The 20328-nt window shown below is 41.4% G+C and overlaps 2 protein-coding genes across 3 annotated transcripts; one reads left to right on the forward strand and one right to left on the reverse strand.

Annotated features, from left to right (window-relative positions):
- Positions 1-1034: 1034 nt before the first annotated feature.
- zdhhc13 (zDHHC palmitoyltransferase 13) lies at positions 1035-13977 on the forward strand. Of its 2 annotated transcripts, none has more exons than XM_085771058.1 (17): positions 1035-1193; positions 3273-3484; positions 4789-4911; positions 5612-5689; positions 5897-6041; positions 6151-6215; positions 7005-7167; positions 8918-9043; positions 9133-9266; positions 9375-9475; positions 10171-10295; positions 10376-10438; positions 10522-10615; positions 11169-11252; positions 11357-11514; positions 12110-12207; positions 13388-13977. In XM_085771058.1, the coding sequence occupies exons 2-17, from the start codon at positions 3360-3362 to the stop codon at positions 13524-13526; spliced, it is 1821 nt and encodes a 606-aa protein (XP_085627184.1). In that variant the 5' UTR covers positions 1035-1193; positions 3273-3359; the 3' UTR covers positions 13527-13977. The 2 variants fall into 2 exon arrangements, with proteins under 2 accessions (XP_085627184.1, XP_085627176.1); XM_085771050.1 differs by having other exon boundaries at positions 1035-1066.
- A 1840-nt stretch (positions 13978-15817) lies between these two features.
- Positions 15818-19638, reverse strand: csrp3 (cysteine and glycine-rich protein 3 (cardiac LIM protein)). Its single transcript, XM_085771071.1, has 6 exons — positions 19606-19638; positions 18222-18333; positions 16867-17038; positions 16506-16635; positions 15976-16069; positions 15818-15895 (listed from the first exon to the last, which is right to left on the reverse strand). The coding sequence occupies exons 2-6, from the start codon at positions 18331-18333 to the stop codon at positions 15822-15824; spliced, it is 582 nt and encodes a 193-aa protein (XP_085627197.1). The 5' UTR covers positions 19606-19638; the 3' UTR covers positions 15818-15821.
- Positions 19639-20328: the final 690 nt, after the last annotated feature.

The raw sequence follows: 20328 nt of genomic DNA on the forward strand, positions 1-20328 counted from the left end.
AAACTATAACCCAGTCTTTTTTTACAAGACTGTGGAACCAGATAGGACAAAAACAAAACAACAACAACAACAAAAACATAACTTTCCTCCATCTCACACTACATGCTGTTCATTTTACACTTAGGTACACTACACATTTAAAGTTAGGCCTATACAATCCAAAAGGGCTGTACACACTAAAAACTCCTGTTTTTTGTTAAAGTTGTTGTTTTTTTAAAAGAAAAGAAAAGGAAAGGGGGGGGCAACTACTGCCTGGGTTATTTCAACCCAGAAAACTGGGTTGTTCTTTTTGACCCAACTTCTGGGTTAATAGCTAGTGGTTGGGTACAATGGGTTATTTTTAACCCAACATTAAATGTCCTACCCACAGTGGGATTCAATCTTTCAATCTTCTGGCCTACTGATGTAGTAGTAGTAGTAAACCTTTATTTTACCAGGCAAGAATTGCTAAGAATACATTCTTATTAAGGCAATGGCATGGTAGGAGGTGAGGACAGAAGTAAGAGTTTGTAACTGTAAGGATTTTTGGAGTTGATTCCAGCTGTCGGCGGCAGCAACCTGGAAGGAGGAACGGCCAATTAAGGGAAGAGTGCGCCCTTGGGGCATTTAACAGGATGAGAGGGGTAGAACGGGTGTTGTGTATAGGGGGAGGGCGCAGATGCAGAAGCTGGGTTAGGTAGGGAGGAGTAAGACCTACACTTTGAGTCACTGCCACTCCAATGACCTTGGGTTAGGCTACTATTCATTTTACTTCATTTCAGTAAGTAAACTTTGTCTTACATTATATTTATCATCAGATAAAGCAGAGTAGGCTGGCTTCATGCATTATGCAAACATGCATGCATTTTTAAATTGGTTCAATGACCAAACTGTTTTCCAGCAGTTTCGCCATTAAATGATTTCTACGAGCAGTGGATGTTTGCGCCACCCCAGCTAAATAACTAGACTCGACATTTATTTTGAAAAGTCACTGAGCGGAAGTGATACGTTGATTCTGGCCCGTCCGGCTACAGGAACTTTCTCTTCGTTCCTCCACAACAAGATGGACTGGCCTGGGGACGGCAATGTAAGTCGCTTTATGGTTGTTACCTGCTGCCGTCGTCCGGCTCGTGCGGGGAGCTGCTGGCTCACGCGCTACACACCTGGCTGGTGCTTTGTTTTTTTTTTACATCCTTATTCCACTGTCACCGCAGGTAGTTGTTAGCATTGACGAGCTAGCTCGCCGTTTTATTAGTGTCTCGGCGGTAAGTTGCTGTAAGGCGGAATAACCTGTTCCGACGGACTGATAACACATCGCCACGAACGAGCTGTCAGTTGGTCTGCTGGTTAACGTGGGTGACGTCAGCCAGCTGCTAATCACACGGTGTCAGTAGCACGAGATAACTAATTCATCAGTCAGATTTAACATTAACAAGACAATTTTCTCCTCGTATATGGCCATTGACGTCACGTTACGGAAAGATCCGTCTGATTGACATGATGATGAGGAGGAGGAGGAGGATGATGATGATGAAGCGTGTTTAACCATTTCCTTGCACTGTAGCCATTACCCTTGCTCATGTAGGTCGACGTTCACGTGTTTTCATTTTCTTTGGAAACAAACGTCAGTCAGGTGCACGTCTGAAAATACAACCAGATTCTGCTGATCCATAATTGTTCTTCCTGTAACCTTATATAAACTTCTTTGCAGGTTCTCATAATATCGCACCGTTTTACTGCACAATTTCCTGTCTGTATTTCGTCAGTCAGTCAGTGGTTCCCCTGTTGGGCTGCAGTGGTCCCACTGGGGTTAGCATAGCACAGATATGTCAAATCTTCAAATGATTCAGTTGTACTAACTCTGAGATAACCAGTGATGGGTGGGGAGGAAGGGGTGGGGTGATGTGAAGAAGTATTTCCTTTAGAGCAACCATGGCAGCTTGCTGTGTGAAGCTGCAGTACCTGGATGTTTTGGTTTGCTGACACCAGAGAATTGAGACAGTCCAGTCTGGAGGAGATAAAAGCTCGAGGCTGACCTCTGTATCTTCAGATGAGCGGAATGACCTGCTCTTGGTCAAATCTCTGAGTTGTACAATTATGTATATGGATAACTCATTGACTTAATACACATTTACAGTATGTTTTTGTCTTGGAAAGAGGACTGGATTTTGTCCTGCAGTTTCAGTTTTACAGTGGAAATGACCACAGTGAGCAGAGCAACACATCAGTCTGTGTTGGACAGCTGACTGTTGTTTAAAAACATATCCTTATCTCATAAAATAGCCTTACTGTATCAAAAATAAAGGTGGTCATTATGTAAATAAAATTGTACATTTGATAGTGTTTTATTGAGTTGTTCATTTCATAAATATATGAATGAGACAGAGACTTCTTATAACTTAACAATTCTCATAAATGGAAAGCATCACGTCTCACAAACTGATTATAGAATATAGTTTTAAAGTAAAAATATTTCATTTTGTACAGTGTAGCCTATATGTTTCAAAATATACTGAAGTATATACAGTCCAGTGAAAAACAACATTTTCAACATGTTAGGGGCTCCAGACTAACATTTTCTACTAGGAGCACAGTGGCCCCTAACTAAAATTGTTAGGAGCGCAAGCAGAAAAATTAGGGGCGCACCCCTAATTTCTGAAAAGGAAATGTAAGTCACATTTCCTTTTCATTCATGATCCTCATGCACATTGGCCTGACACATGTATTGACAGATTCCTGATTCTTTAAATCGCCGGGCCCTTCCACATTTCACCGTTGTAAAAAAAAAAAATGCCCCCATTTAGGGGCAGTCTGGAGCCCTGATGTTTCATAATTGTCTCGGCTACTTCTCACCGGGCTGCCTGTTTTCATCCACATCCACTTGTTCATGCTATTGAAGCCAGACAGCTTAGCATTAGCCATATGTTAGGTGAGCCATCTGTCTGTATTATGGCAGCAGCCTGTCATGGGTCTACCATCAACATCAACATCTGGACTGACGGATATATCAGATGTTGAAAAACAGCTGGTGTGGTTCACCCCTGAGTTCAACACTCACCAACGTCAATGACAGGAAAAAAAAAAAATAATAATAATAATACGTAATTATCACCTATTTTTCAGAGTGACTCCTCCTTTCTTAATACAACTCAAATAACTTTGCCCCTTACAGGCCTTGGGGGTGTAATGACTCTCTGACTGACATAAATCAACAATGTTACAATGTTCTGCCAGTTTGACGTTTCCATGGGGACCATGTTGGACCAAATCTGTGTGTTTCCTTTGTGTGGCAGGATCACAGCCACGTGCGTGACAGCTGTCACCACGGACACGGAGGCCATGGACACAGCCACGGGCCGAGGGCGGCTGCGTTCGGCGGGATGGGGAACCCCTTCATGCCAGCTTTTCATGGCCCGTTCGGCCAAACTGCAGAGCAGACTCAGCAGCCGAAGAAACGGTCACACATGGACGACAGCAGCAGCTGGGACATTGTGAAGGCAACACAGTAAGAGTGGTGGACTTTTAGTTGTCTGTCAGACATGGACACTCAGTGTGTGGCGGCTACTTCTCTGCCTCCTGTGTTGTCGCATTTGTCAGATTGATGCAGAACATTAACATTTCTCTGTGGCATTTTTGAATCACTACTATGTCTTCATCTGAATCTGCTGGATAAAACGTGAAATAAGAAGTTGAAGCATCCCTACCACAGGGTCAAACAGGACAAAAACCAGTCAGGTCTAAAAGGTCCTCAAACAATCATTCATCATGTTCAAATGTAGATTTATAGAAACTAGTAACCTCATATTTAAATGCCTCAAAAGGTTATTTCAGTTATTGCTGAAATTCTACTTATTTTTTGTTGGTTTTCCATCATGTAAAAAGTTGAGGATACTTACCTAATACCCGGTGCTGAACATTTCTAAACAGCCAAGCAACAGTGCACTGTGTCCATGGTCTGTTATTCTGCTTTGCCTATCACTTAGCAACCCAGAATACCACAGCATGGTCAGTTGAAGAGGCGGAGGTGTTAAGCCTCTGTTAAGCCTCCTTTTAATATAACTAATATTTAATGTGTCCTGAAGATAATGTCATGATAGCAGAAGTAGTACATGTAAACAAAAGTGAGTGGTGTTGAGTACCGTGTGTACCTTGTGGTGGAAAAAGGCGAGATTCAAATGTATTAAAACCGTGTTACACAGAGGTGACGACACACCGAGTCACGACTGGCTGTTCCTGGCCTTGACTGGTATTTGATCAATGTGTTTGCGTAGGGGGTGAACAGTGATATTGAAGGAATGCACAAAGGGTGTCGAGCTCTGTGTTTAAGTCACAGTCAGAGGCTGATGATTCTTTAGTTATAGTTTGGGCAGAGCAGCAACTGTTGAAGTGCAGCTGAGCAAAGGTCACGTTTCTTATGAGACAGAAAAAAAAAGAAAAGAATCGGCAGAGTCACTTCTTTCTGTCCATTCATCTCACTGTTTGTTCACTGTAGCATTATGTATAAGTGCTGAGATTTTCTTTACCCACGCACACAGAAAGTATTTACAATGAACCTGCTGAGCAGCATAGTTTCTGATCTAGCAGTAGGTTGGTTTCAGCAATAGGTTTCTGCATTTTGGTGTCGGGCTCTGCTCTGTGTTTTAGTTATTTGCTGTGTTCTTTTTAATCATTAGTTCGGAGCATAGTCGAATTTAAATCTTCATTATTATTAATAAAAATGATTGATAATATTATTATGTTAAAAGTGTTAGTGCATAAAAAAAATGTTACGTGTGTTAAAAAAGTTCTTCTTTCTTGTGATCCTCTCAGGTTTGGGATCCTGGAGCGCTGTAAGGAGCTGGTGGATGCAGGATACGACGTCAGGCAGCCGGACAAAGAGAATGTGTCTCTACTGCACTGGGCGGCCATCAACAACCGCTCAGAGCTGGTCAAGTATGACATCCAAATATCATGTCTGTCTCGGTACAGCTAAAAAAGCAGGGTGGTCATGCGCACATCCAATGCCTATTTTAGGCCAGGTGCCGGACAATCAGGATAATTGCAAAGAAAAAAGGGAATATCTGCACACTGAATTAAAGCTCCCATTTATTGGATAGCCTACTTGCTTACAACATTTCGACCGAAGTAGGCTATCCAATAAATGGGAGCTTTAATTCAGTGTGCGGATATTCCCTTTTTTCTTTGTCTTGATGCAGCTGACATCGAGGAGGCACATAAGGAATAGATAATCATGGGTCTTGTTTGCATTTCGATTTAGACTGAATTGCAAGGTCCATGTTCATGTCAGTCATGTTTGGAGACAGTTCTTGGCTTCTGTTTGCTTAATTTAGGTGAAATTTGGTCAAATATAATACCTGAAGTGGGTTGGAGGTGCTGTTGTCAGTTGAAAATCAAATGAAAACAAAGTCAGTCATTTTGTGGGGATGTGAAGTATTTGATTTTTTATAGTCAAGAGAGGCTGAGCTCAATCTCGTGGTTTGAGAAATATTATACAGCAAGCAACACAAAAACGTCCAGATATGGAGGAAAAGTTAACTAAATATAAGCAGAACCACTATGAAACGTCACAAAGTGTTGATACAGATTTGTTTTGACATTGATGTGCTCTCTCTGCCCTGCTGTTGTCTTACAGGTACTATATTTCTAAAGGGGCAATCATTGACCAGCTTGGAGGAGACCTGAACTCTACTCCTCTCCACTGGGCCATAAGGTGACTGCAGGACTGTCAACAGATTGGTATCTAGGGTTGAGCGTTGTCAAATTTTAATGAATCAAATGTAGATTATATATTTCTTTTATATTTATTACTAAAAATGGATTCAAAAGCACATCTCTAATGCATCCCCAGTTCTTACAAATATGAAAGCAGGGTTGATATGTTAGATCACTGACTTCTGTTTTGTTTTGTCCATCACAGGCAGGGCCACCTCTCTATGGTGATCCAGCTGATGAGATATGGAGCAGATCCCTGCATAGCTGATGGAGAAGGTTACCGTGCTCTCCACCTGGCCATCCTCTTCCAGCATATGGCCATAGCAGCTTATCTGATGGCTAAAGGACAGGTCTGCTGCAGAAAAAGAGATTTTTTTTATTACATATATTTCTTCTTGGTTGGTTAATGTTTTCTGTCTCTTGTTTTTTGTTTTCCTTTTCTTCTTCTTTTTTCTTCAGGAAGTTGATGGACCTGACAGCAATGGACAGACACCACTGATGTTAGCAGCCCAGAAGATTATTGGGTGAGCATCCTGCTCCTTTTACAGATGTGCTTCAAACCCCACTCATGTAAAGTAAACATAGTAAACAGCTAAATCTTTGACATTGACACTGGATGAATATAATGAAGATTTTGTAGTGTGTCTGAATCAGCGTGTAGCCAAAGAACAAGTTTTTCCTTTCTCTGTGGTACTTTTTTTCTGCCCCAAAAATGTTGCAGTTGTTGCACTTTTCTCACTCACAAATGCAAATGTAGTTTTCCATTTCCATTTTGCCAATCCAGTCTAGTTTTAAAAAGGATGCACTTGACTAGCTCCTCACTCATTCCATTATTAATAAAAAATCTATTTTTGAACCTACTTACAATGTGAACAAACTGTAAAATAAAAGTAATACAGTTCAGACCGAGGGAGACTTTATTTGTGTCTTGGAGAGCTGTGGCCTGCTCTGTCTGTTGTTGAGGTTTACCAGGGGTTTACGTCTGTTGGTGGATCCTCTGTGGTTGGGCTCATGAAGCTTTCACTTGCTGGTTGAGAAGGAAACATGTGTGCCCACATCCTGGAGAGCATTCTTGTCTTGAGCAGTTTTTACTTTTCCATACAAAAAACTTTCTGCCCATCCAAATGACTTGGGCTCGCAGTAAAATTAAAATTGAATGCGCTGAAGCTTAGAGCTTGAAAGGGAAATACTTTTGGTCTGGATTGTATTTCCTCCAGAAACTTGAGAGGGTTGGTTAAGTGCTGATTACAAACCACAACCTCGTCATCACTAGTATCATGTATTATCTCAAAGATGTTGTTTTTCTATCCTAGGCCTGAACCCACTAACTTCTTAATCAAGAATAATGCTTCTGCGAGTGCCGTGGACAAAGTGAACAGGAACACCCCGCTGCACTGCGCCGTGCTGGCAGGAAACGTAGACGCCGCCCACATCCTGCTGGAGGCCGGGGCCAGTGTGGACGCAGACAACATCAATGTGAGCTTAACACAACTCACGCTGCAATAACAATAATTGCTATACAGTAGGTGTCAGCCCTAAATCAACCCAGATGCTCATCAAAAAAAAAAAGGATGCTGCTGGACATCCGTGGACTTTGTGACCATTTGGCATCAGGAGTGACTGTATCAAGCACTTTGTTGTGATGATGAAGGGGTTAACACATAAAAGGATTCTCAGTTGTTGTTTTTTTTAAATTTATATTGCCTAACTGGAATCATTGTCTCACACTACTCCACAGTTTTCAGGCCCTGAGACACTGAGACCTTTGGACACACTGCTGAATCTGTTTTTGTTTGGTTGCGCTTTAGTCAGAGACCTTTGGAAACAATGACACCCACTCCTTGATAGGGTTGGGCACCGAAAAACGGTTCCAAATAGGAACCGGTTCCTAACGTCCGGTTCCGGAATCGTTAAGAAGCCGTTTGCATTTCGATCCTTTTTATCGGTTCCTAAATGTCCGCACTGTTTGTTTTACTCCGCTCGCACTAGTTTGAAGTAATTTGACCCGCCCCGCACCACCGCATCTATTTTCACAACCATCCCCGATTCCCCGCTGCTATTAAACGTCATACAGCGGCTTTTTACTTTGAAAGGGCAGACAGAGGCGCTGTGTTGCCGGTAGCTTGTCAGTGTGGAGCTCGTGAGGAGTGGGAGAGTCACAGTGCAGCGAGTGCAGCAGCCGCGGCCGCCGCCTCCTCTCTCTCTCCCCGCTCTGCGAGAGGGAGAGAGCAGAGAGCAGACCCCCCGCTCTGCTCTCTCCTCTCAGTGAAACCAACCCGCTCTGCTGATGCTCCCAGCCGCCGTCTCACCCGGTTCCCTCACACCTCCGCCGGCTTTTCCCGTCAACATCAGCGCGCCCCTGATAACACACTCTGGACTTCATCATCAGTGTTTTTAATGACCCGCCCCACCGCGCCCCGCACCGCAAATAAAGTAAACATTTCTTGACCCGCACCGCGCGTCACTAGTGTACAGACCTCCTCAGCCTGAGAAGGCAGACATGATTATCTTCTTAAACAAAAACTGTTTTTGATTTGTCATCATGACTGCTCCAGTGTTTTTATTTTGTTGCATATACATTCACCTGTTCTGCAGCTCTTTGTATGTTAGACTGCTTGCCAAGTTTCAGTTTTATAGTTACAGTTAGGGACCCTCCCTTTTAATTGAATACCATAGTTGGCAAAATCTATTTTTGGAGGCCTTTTGGAGGTCTTACAAGCTGTGTAAGATGTATGTTTGAAGTCCAAGCATGCATGCAAAAATGGCCTGTGTGAAGAGTTTGTCAAATAAAAAAATATCCTGTGAAATAAGTTGTGACCTGTTGACCTGCACCTCAAAGAATCGGAATCGAGAATCGTTTAGAACCGGAATCGATATAGAGAATCGGAATCAGAATCGGAATCGCTAAAATCTAAACGATGCCCAACCCTACTCCTTGATGGGGTCACTCTTATCCTAACTCTTTTCTGCAACTAAGCAACCAGCTATAGATTAGGCCATGTGAATGTATGTGAGTGTGATATTACGGACGGAGACCATTTCTAATGTAGAACTAAAACACTTATCTGTTTTCATTTTAAGACATACTTGAAAACATACTTGACAGAACATAATTTGTCAGTTTAGTTACCTGCAGTGTTTTTTAAAGCATCACACATGTATTACCTCACACTTTGAATCAATAATGATTGAAGTCTCCCTGGTATTTCTCATTCTTCCTCCTCAGGGTCACACGCCCATCGATTTGGCCCACCAGGTCCACAGCCCGCTGCTCATCCACATGCTCAACCACGTCAAGCAGGAGAGGATTCGTTCCAACTCGCGCTGCTTGCGGCTCGTCACCAGATACAGGGTACACCGACACGCCATCTCAAATTACAGATTTAAATCTCCTGGTTGCCCATGTACAAAAAATGCAAATACCCCTTTGCATTTTTCCAGGTCATTCTGCAGTTTTTGCTCTGCACTGCATTGTTTGGGAGTTTGGGCGCTATAGTTGATATGAACTCAGAGTCCTGGTTGCTCAAAGGGATCCTGCTGGCCTGCGCCATAGGTGTGATGAATCTGGCCACAAGGTGAAGACATGTTTCCACTGAGCTGTTCTCATGACTGTTCTGAATTACATGCAAATGTGCTCCACTTGCTTGTTTTTTGTTTAACTACAATTATTGTTTCCTAAACAGGAATTTCCCGACTCCAGCCTTTCAAACACTCCTACCAGCTACAGCCCTCATGGCTTCAATCTTCTGGATGATCGTCACTTGGTGCCTCTGGTTCCTGCCTGATATCCTCTCTTAAAAGAAAACATCTCTCTGCAGCACAAAAGTTATGAGACTGATATTTGTGTTAAAGGGATAGTTCAACATTTTAGCAAATCTGCGGGGCAGAGACGTGAGCTGCTCAGCGAACACAATGGAGGTGAACAGTATAGGTGCCTGCCCTGTCCCTCATCAAATTCATCAAATACACAATCCAACAACTTCAAAACACTCTGGTGGAGAAGTTGTGACTTGCACATTCGCCACGCTATGAAATAATCATGTAACATCATGTAACATCACGACACATGAAGCAGATAATAGGAACTACTTACGCTTTCGAAATCATTCCAGCCAGCAGTTGTTTCTGAAATGTAGTTCCGGCTTTTCATTTGCCTCGAAAACAACTCCATCTTGTAATGTTACATTATTATTTCATAGCGTGGTGAAGTTTTGAGGGACAGGGGACCTGTACCGTTCACCTGCGTACTGTTTGCTGAGCAGCTGGCGTCTCTGCCCCGCAGATCTCAAAACAACATGCACCAATAATTAAAGGTAATGAACCTACTGCTATGAATATAGGAATTATGGCAATAGGCGGATTTGCCAAAATGTTTAACTATCCCATTCATCTTTGATCACTTTGATGCCAGCAAACTCAGCAGATGACTCTCTTGGAGTCTGATGTCTTGTTTAATTTTTTCTTGACGTAAAACTTCACATGGACCCAGCGCCACTGTTCAGGTTCTGTTCACTCTGAATGCCACTGCTCTGCTCTATTACTACCTCCGCACCTGCAAGACAGACCCTGGCTTTGTCAAGGCAACTGAAGAGGAGAAGAAAATGGTAATACATTACGATAACCTTATCTTCCACGTGATTGTTTTAAGCTCAACTGAGCGGAACTTTTGCTCTTGTGTTGTCAGAATGTGCTGGTGTTGGCTGAAGCCGGCTGTCTGGACCCCAGGATATTCTGCACGTCTTGCATGGTGAAGCTCTGAACACAGAACCGTCACATTTTCTAACACTTTTAATCAACACACACAGTAACAACCTCCTCTGCTGTCGACAGATTAAGAAACCAATGAGAGCAAACCACTGCTTCTCCTGTGACGCCTGTGTGGCAAAGCAGGACCACCACTCCATCTGGACCAACAGCTGCATTGGTATGACACACCAAAGTTACAAGTTCCCAGGAGACACACCAGCATTCAAATCCTATCTAGTTTGAGAATACAAACTTAAAGGATGAACAGTCATTAATGTGTGATTTTAGTAACTGAAAATGTTTCTGGCCTCGACATTAACAATGTATGTTTCAGATTGTTACTATTTAATTTGCATAGTTCAAAGTTGAAAATGTTCAATGTTGAAAACTCCACTAGAGATCTTTTCCGCACACAGTCTGTGTTTATATTCAAATTTGATAGTGAGCAAATGAAATACAGATTGATCAGCGGAAGTTTAAAATAAAAAAAAACACATTGATACTGGAACAGCTGAAAATTTAAACTTTTTCAGTATATAATTCATTTACCGGTAATTATAGATTTATTTATGTATAATAGAGTTCAGTAATTCATTGTATGAAGATGTCACATTTTCATTTTCTCTTAATTAGGATTTGACACGTTTTTATGGTGAAGTATCAGCTTTTACTTCCTCTGCAGTGAGTTGTAGCAGAAGCGTCATTTTTCCCACCTTGTTCTTCTGTTCCAGGAGCGAGGAACCATCACTACTTCATCCTCTTCATGCTGTCCCTCCTGCTGATGGGAGCCTGGATGTTCTATGGGAGTATCATTTGTGAGTGAATCAACATATATTGTACTCACAGTGTCTGACATTTCTGTTTTGCATTTAACACTAGATACACAGATAACATGTCTGTGCTGTGTGTGCTCTTCCAGACTGGTCGACTCACTGTGAGCTGCACTATGAGGAGCAGGGCCTGTGGGGCGTGGTCTCCGGCCTGGTCGGCTGTTCTCCCTGGGTGCTCTGCATCTTCATCCTGGCTTTCTACCACTCCTGCTGGTCCGGCTTGATGCTCGTACTGCAGCTTCACCAGGTGACAGTCAACTTTAGTCTCATCAGTTTTGAAGCACCACTTGTGGGGAATCGGTCACAGTGAGTGGAGAGCAGCAGCTTCCTCCACACTGTCCATAGCAGGACACCGTGCTCCAGGCAGCCATGTACAATGGACTGTGTGTAGTGTGTGTGTATGACGATATTCAGCTCCACTGACCCCTTTGAGCCTTTGACTGTTACTCTAAACTAGTTACTGATCATTTTGCATGCTTTTTGGAGTCATCTCAGTTGGACGTCTGCAGATTGAAATCATCTCCATTTATTGACAGTTTGCGTAACTTTTTTCCTGCCTGCACTGTGAATGTTTGAATAATGTATTCAATGTGTACAAGAAAAATATAGTGACTTCTTTGATATGAGTGATAATAGATTGTCTTTGTTTATTATATATACGTAATAAGAGGAGAATCTGACCAAATTTGAACATAAATGGAGACGACTAATGTTTTCTTGCCTTTGTAAAATATCACAATCACTTTGTACAGTCGTGGAATTCTCCTTATTGATCTGCTGTGTTTATACACACAACAAATGTCGTCCCAGTCCTTGTGTTGACTTGTGTGTTTTGTGTTCAGATTGCCTTCCTGGGACTGACCACAGCTGAGCGGTCGACTCTGACGTTTCACCAGAGGAAGCTCCGACAGCCCGTCTCTCTGAAACAGAATCCATATAAGTGAGTTGCTCATTAGTGGGTTAGGGTTTATTGTTTACTGCAATTTGAGTATTACAATTTACAGCTTAATTGTGGTTTGACTACAAGCTGCTTTGCATGTCAGTCCTTAAAAACAAAAGTATTGTGTTCTTCCACACTTCAGTGCAGCTCTATAATACCATGTGCTGTGTTTCAGTTGGTAGTAGTTAATATCAGGGGATTAGTGCAGTTAATTGTGAGATTGCTGTGTGGCAATTACAGTATGATGCTACAGGAGTGTTACGCTTTTCAGTCAAGGCCCTGTGTGATAATGAACATCTCATTTGCTCTGATTTATCACTGATATCAATGTGGATATAGGATCAGGACCTTAATCACTGAACACATGTAAGCCCATGTTTGCAAATGTCTCCTGAGTCGTGTGAATGTACACGTTGATGTTCAAGTCTAGATAGTCTCCAAGGCATCAGTCAGTGTGCCCAAAATCTCCTCTCCTCTCCTCTCCTCTTCTCTTCTCTTCTCTTCTCTTCTCTTCTCTTGTGTGTTTCCCTGAGTCAAGAGACAAAACACACAGTTAAAAATTTCAATTATATAAAAGACATAAAAGAAAAGGCGCAAAGGACCATGCCTAATCATACATAAATAGAATAATGCAAGAGCAAACGGACAAAAAGGTACAAAAAAAGGTAGTGCACATTAAGATCAGTTGTGTGGTGTGTGTAGGTGTGAGGTTATGGCCTGGTGTGGTTCAGTCCCTCTTTATGTCCTGTGCCACTAATCTGACAGCTGATGGATAAAAGCTTTTATGGAGGCGGGCCCTGTGAGCAGTGATGCTCTCCAGCCTGCGGTGTAGCCAGAGTCCACCCACTGGAACAGAGCCTGAGCTGGGTGGTATCTGTCTCTGAGAATACTCTGTGCTTTTTTTCTGACAGCTCTGGGTGTAGATAGTATCCATGGTGAGGAAACCAAAGCCAATCACCCTCTCTGAAGTTTTAAAACTAACCCATCCAGTTTCATTTAGTGAAATTTGGAATAGATCATTTCCCATCATTGAGCAGTTCGGCAATTTGAAGTGAATTTCCAGTCATAAAAAACAAACAAAAAAAAACAACAGGTATTTAAAAATAGAAAGATAATAATGTAGCAATTATGTAGCATATGATGTTCTAAAAGTAAACTCATCTCTGATCATCTCTTGCAGTTTGGGTGTGGTGCGGAACCTGGTCTCCTTTTTCCAGCTGCGTTGTTGTGGCCTCTTCAAACCGACCATCATCGACTGGACGCAGCAGTACCCGCCTGGCCGCGACCAGCACATGTTCGGACTTCCCGACATGGTCTGACCTCATCACTCAGGGTCAAGGGTCAGACATTAAACAGTGGTTCTGGACCAAAAGCACAGATTCTATTTATTTATTTTTTTATGTGTTGACCTCTTATGAAGAGAGAACACAATGTTAGAAGTTGGGAAAACACAAAGCAACGTGTAGATACGGATTCAGTTGCTCTTTGTACAGACTGCTGCTGCCTTATACTTGACCAATGTAAGTGAAATGAAAATCACAATCATTTTAATTTGGGTTGAACAGAATCTTTAAAGGCCTAAATTGTAATTGAAGTTTTGAATTGTTTTTTTATGAACACATCAAGCCTATTTTTTATCATCTGTTCAGGAAGAAAAAAGGATCTTTGTATATGTAAACACTTGGTTTTATGGCTTTTGTAAGATTGCATGTGTTAAATAATGAATGACCACTATACTTCAATAAAGCAATGTTGTGCCTGTCTTTTTAACTCGCTCTGTGTGGATTCAGGGGCCTCGAAATACCTCCCAAATTTGAGGGTGCTGCTGTCATTGGCTGGTTTAATGTTAACATTGTTTATTAGCAGGAATGCTAACACGGGTTAATGGTTGTTGCTGGATTGTTTTTGTTGGTGAACAAATGTATTCAGTCCTGCTTTTTGCCACATCTTTAATGACCACTTTTATTTGCTCTTTAATGATGCTTTTCTGATGGAGAGTGAAAGGAAGCCAGATGAGACCAACAAGGCATTTTGTCAAGGGCAACATCTAGTGGCAGTGACAATCTCTCACTGAGCCTTACAGTTTAGGGCACAGAACATGTTTGTCTTCCCTTTCTGGGGATATGAGTATATAATTTTGGAATCCACTTAATAATAAAGTGTGTCCAAGCAAATTTCCATCAGTATGATAAATAGTAGTAATGTTGTGACAGTTTGTGTAATTAAATTCAACCTTTATTCCCACACTGTACAGCCTACCCATGACACGATACATAAATTTAGTGATGGGGCCATTCAATAATATTATGTATTCTTCTATATTAAATATATCATGAAATTCTACAGACAGAAAATTGCTTTGACAAACTTTACCACTATGTATTGACAGGCAGGATTAATATGTTTTGTGTAACATTATATACGCATTATATTGTATGACATGTATGTCATATGAAATTTTTACAATTTCTAACAGGATTCATATATAATCTTACATAATGTGTAGGCTAGATAGCATTTTGGGCATATTATCAATTCGTGTTTGGGATGACCATTTTGAGTATGGCTGAAAGAAACGATTACATCGATTATAGATTAATCTATCAATTTCTTTTCCCCAGTCATGACCTCCTGATTGCATTTTAGTCAAACATTCAGTCTTGAGGTGATTTTAAGGTGTCCCTGCTACAGGAAATAACTGGTTGCTTGTTTTTATTAAAAGTGTCATGATGCCATAGTTTTTGGTGTGTTGAGGTATCAGATGATCAGTAATCAAAACACTGCACTGGAAACATAAAGGGAAAAATGTTTTTCACTTTCATGGTTGGTTGCGTATCATCTCATGGGCAAAGGCACAAATAATGTAATAAACTGAGCTCTTTCTCTGGAGCAGCTGTTGCCTTATGTGTTTGTCAGCTCCTCTAATTTAATATAGAGAGATAACATAACTAATTTAAGTTTAACAAAAACATCTAAGCTCTGCACGGCTGCACACATTCCATTTGTTAAATACTTGTTGCCTTCATTATTCTAATTAAACACTGCTCTGAATTATTTATAAATGCAAATAAGGTTGTATTAATAATTAACTTTGACTGGATGAGGCACGGCTAATTGTCTTTTCACAGCTGGAGGTAACAGTGGTGGAAAGTCTTCATCGACTTGTAAACAGGGCTGGGCAAGGCAATTGTAGTTGTAATCATCAAAAGTCAAATTGATAATGAAAACAAAAAGATTTTCTATAGTGATGATCAGTTCAGTTCTTTTCTGTGTGCGAGATCCAGAAGATACAGTGAAATGAAAGACATGGACATCAGGCTGTGTCTCAATGCTGCATTTCCAGTTTCCCTTTATTTCTAGAAATGGTAGTCTCCATAAACAAACTCCATTCATGATACATTTTAAAGTATCAAAACTGTTTTTATTGTGGATTTAGAATTAACCACAAACCATGAAAAATGTAACAGAGAAGTAGTAAGATAATGGTTTACACAGAATATTGATGTCTGATGTAGCAGCTTCTCGTCACAGAGCATCATTCAGTGTAAGATTCTGAGTGGAACCAGCTGCAGCGTAGCACTGAATGTGAGTTTGAGGTTTTTTAAAAGCAGTCTTCACTCTCGTTCCTCCAACATGGCTTCGTTCCCCAGTCCAAATCCTTTTGGCCCAAAGTTTTTGGCGTAGCAAACTAAAGAGAACATCAGAAAACAATACTGAGTTAACAATGAACTACATCTGGTGTGTGTGTGTGTGTGTGTGTGTGGTTACCTTTACAGTAGAGCTCTCCATCTTTGTCTGTCACTGTGGTTGACTCCAGACTTTTACCACACAGTAAACAGCGGAAACAGGTTTTATGCCAGGCCTACACACACACACACACACACACACACACACACACACACACACACACACACACACACACACACACACACAGACAGACAGACATACACATTAATAAAAGCAAACCTCAATAAGCTATAAAGTTCAACTTTAAACTTTTCCTCACTTTGATCTGGAAACATAATAAATAATGCTACTGACAGTGTGATAATGTACCAAAATGGTGATGAAATAAACCAGAACAATAGCTTCTAGATTTCTAAACACAGAGTTTCTGTTTGGCATTATGAGGACAAACGCCTCATAATAATAGAAAAACAAAACAAAGAGCTTTGGAGTCTGAATTTTGATCTGTTGGTGTGTTGGGGTAACAGGAAAGCAAAACTGAGGGATTGAGATTTTTTAAGAAATGTGTGGATTGCAATAAGCGTCCATGTTCCAGCCCAGACGGTCCTCACCTTTCCAGCTCCCATCACCTTCTCTGCGGCGTAGACGGCTTTGGAGCAGCGAGGGCAGCGTTCTGACCCTCCAAACTTCTGGGAATATTTGCTTGGATTTGTGTTTGTTGCGGAAGGTCTTCGTTTAGAGCTAGAAAAAAGAGATTATAAACTGTGCTCAGAAGGGAACTCTCTTTACTTCCAATAATGAAAGGATAAGTTCACCTAAGACTGGTGGATTTTGATGATGGTGTTAGTGTTCAAATGGATATTAAACCTCCTCCTAACCACCAGTAGTTGTAGCAAACTGAAATGTCCCTTTGTGATTTGGGTAAACTGACCCTTTAATAAAAGCCCAGCAGTGCATCATCATTACTCTTACTCATGAGGCTGCTGGTCGGCGTTCTCTCCGGGAGGATCAGAGCTCAGAGCTCCAGCTCCCTGCCCGTATCCGTAGCCTTTTGGCCCATACTTCTTGCCGTAGCAGGACTTGCAGTAAATCTCAGACTCGTGTGCTGCGACTGTGGTGCTGTCCAGCCCCTTTCTGCAGCTCACTGTGTGAAAGAAGCACAAAGTATATGCACACTTGAACCCAGTATTGTTTGGCTATATTTGGCTGGGTGAAACGGTTTGCCCACTGGTCTGAGGAGTGTCATGGTGGAGTAATGGCGGTTAAATAAAGCTCCCATCCAACAGGTTTTATCAGTCAGCAGAGGCATTACACATAGTAAGAGGTCATGTGTTTCTATTTGTGGGACGAGAGGAGAGTGTGAGGGGAATGTTGGAGAAAAGATGAACACTTAGCAGACGGATGAGCTTATCGCAGAGACCTCTCAGAGCTCCCGCTGGAACAATCCAGCAGTCAGCGACCTCGGTGTTTGTGCAGACAACAGTAAACCTATATGAGGTGGATTAGAGTGCTGCAGCTGGCCGGAGAGTTTTGGCTGTATCACAACAGGAGGGCAACCGAAATTCAGACCAGGATCTGGAACAACTACTGGAACATGGAAGAAAGGGGAAATATGAATGACTGCTGAGAGAAGGTGACCAGAGTTGGCTTAAGTGCAATAAACAAAAAAGAAAAAGAAAAGCAACAGCAGGAGGATGAAGAATAAAAGAAAAAGAGAAAGGGGGATGAAGGGAAGCACGAGAGAAGAATATAAAGCATTACAGAGGGAGAAAGAAGCAAGCAAAAAGAAAGAAAAAGAAAGATTAAAGCAGAAGTAAGCGATCTGGTGGTTTTGGCTAACTTCCTGTCAGCCGATGGAGTTAGCAGCCCCCGCCCTCGTCCCTACGTCACCACATTCACGCGCATCCCTTGGCTGCACACAGAGAGGACCGCCCCTTTATGCCGTTCTCTCTCCTCATTGGATAAAGGTTGTAGGATACAAGGAAAGTTTTCTCCTCGGCTTACAGTAGAGCAGAGTGACTGACAGGCCTGTGTTTCAGACCAAACACTCTATAAGTGATTGCTGTCGGAAGATAGAACTATTTAAGACTTATATTAACACAAACATTCCGCTTACTTCTGCTTTAAACAAAAAATACAAAGTGAGAAACAGGAAAAAAAGGCATGAGGTCAGAAAGGAAGAAATATGAAGGAAAATATGGGAAAAAATAGTGAAATGGAAGTAATAAACATGGAGGGGTGGAGGGAAGCAGCATTACAGAGTTAAACCCCTCTGGTTCTGCTGGTCCACCATGACACTGGCTCTCAGACAGAAGACGTCTGCTCACTGCAGATGAAGCAGGTCTTGTGGAAGCTGCGGCTGTTGCACTGGATCTCCTCTGCATGGTAAACCGTCTTCTCACAGGCTGCACACTTAGCTCCTCCGCCCCAGTTTGGCATCTTAGTGGAACAGGAAATAAATGAACGACATAGGACCGCAAAGAATCACTCAGTTAGTTCCTATCAATCTGTTGATATCTGGCTCTGGTTAAATGTTTCACTTGACACCCAGCACCTGTTCCCCAGGGTCTGGTGTTGTTGGGCTTTAGATGATTATCATTTATTAATTAAATCCATTGATTAACTGTGCTCAGAATCAAATGATATAGTGCAAAATGTCCATTCAGTATTCTCCCATGGCTTAATGTTCAAGTGGCAATTAAACAAGATATTCAATATAAGTGATATGAAACAGAGACGGGAGCTGATTGAAAATGGAAGCAAGAAGTGTTTGATATTTTTACTTGGTCAAACAATTTTTTTCAATCTTCTGCCAGTTACTTCAAGTCTAGCTGATACATTAAACATATTCAACCATTAATTTATAATTATAAAATGGATAGAAGTCAAGTATTTTCCCATAAAGCTCCAGCAAGCTTCACTTGATAAGACTTGATGAATAATGGATAGATATTTTTTCTTTAAAAAAACAAAAACAAAAACAAAAACAAACAAGTAATCATTCATTTAAAGACGCATGAGAACACAGATCTGTGTTCCTGTGTTACTGTCAGTAGATGTTATTTAAATATGATCATTGAACATGACAAAGTGGGAGTACAGGGGTGAGAACAAATCTTAAATCTGCCAAATGAACAGAAAATCATCATGTCATTTTTACACATTTTCACCTTGTTAAATCCAATTCAGAGACATATTCACATATTTAAAGATGTTAAAACCTCATTATTTTATTATCTTTTTAACTGTCTACTTATAGTCTTTTGTCTGTCTGGCGGTCTAACAAACTCTGCCTTTGATTTCCCTCCTCCATCACTTTTGATGGTCTTTGTCTCACTTTGACTCTAATGCCCTCCAAAACTGATTTTCTCGTTGACATTCCAGCTCCCTCTCGTATCAGAAGCAGCCCGTCACCTCACAGGACTGGCATGTGATATTCCAGGAGCAGAGCAGAGGCTTTATAGAGACACCAGACAGACAGACAGAGGCTGAGCTGCCTGACAGGAAATCACCACTGGAAAGTTATGAATTTTCTTAAGATGAATTAGAAATCTCACATGGAACTGACTCCGTCCTGACATTATGTCCATGATTAGGTTAATGTAATTACACCGAAAGGAACTTAAACAACTATAAATCAACCACCCTGTGTTGTAATATATCACTCAACTATGAATGTGAAACCTTAATACAAAAGAATCAAGTCCTTACCTTGCACCCAGTCTGTAGCTTCGGTCCTAACGTGGCAGTGAAGACCCAGGGGTGCCTTATATACCGTCCATCTCTCCATCACCAGTCCACCAGTGACACCACAATGGAACTATCCTCCTAAAATAACTCGTGACAGAGCAGAGCCCTATGACCCTTCATCACAGCCCCTCAAACATTTGTTCTGGATTCACACAGACACAGGGAGCTGAACTCTGACAGCTGCAAAGTGGGCAGTGACACAGTGTCGTAGGATCACGTACATGAACGATGGTGATTCAAAGCAGCAATGATCATGGTCGAGCTACGCTATGACTTTATGATGCTCATCATATTACAGAAAATGAAATGGTTGGATAAAAAATAGGGAGAATGTATAATAATAATAATAATAATTTTATTTATATAGCAATAAAAAATCACAGAAAAGAACAAACCCTCTGAGGTCACATGACCCATAATCAATCAATCAAAAATGAAGTCACATGACCCACAATCAATCAAAAATAGCCCATAGTCAACAGCAGTGCATCCAACAAAACAGTAAAAGCACAAATTCACAAAGGTACAATACAAATGATCTTATAAATAAGTAGAAATGCACTTGCAGTACAGATAAAATGTTAGAATAATTAAACAAGAACAGGAAATAGTTAAGAGTATGCCAACCTATAAAAGTGGGTTTTAAGACATTGTTTAAAAACTGCAGTGGAGTCAGCTGATCTA

This window comes from Trachurus japonicus, chromosome 3 (genome assembly GCF_045865225.1).
Source record: "Trachurus japonicus isolate A0001 chromosome 3, Traja_1.0".
Taxonomy (NCBI): domain Eukaryota; kingdom Metazoa; phylum Chordata; class Actinopteri; order Carangiformes; family Carangidae; genus Trachurus; species Trachurus japonicus.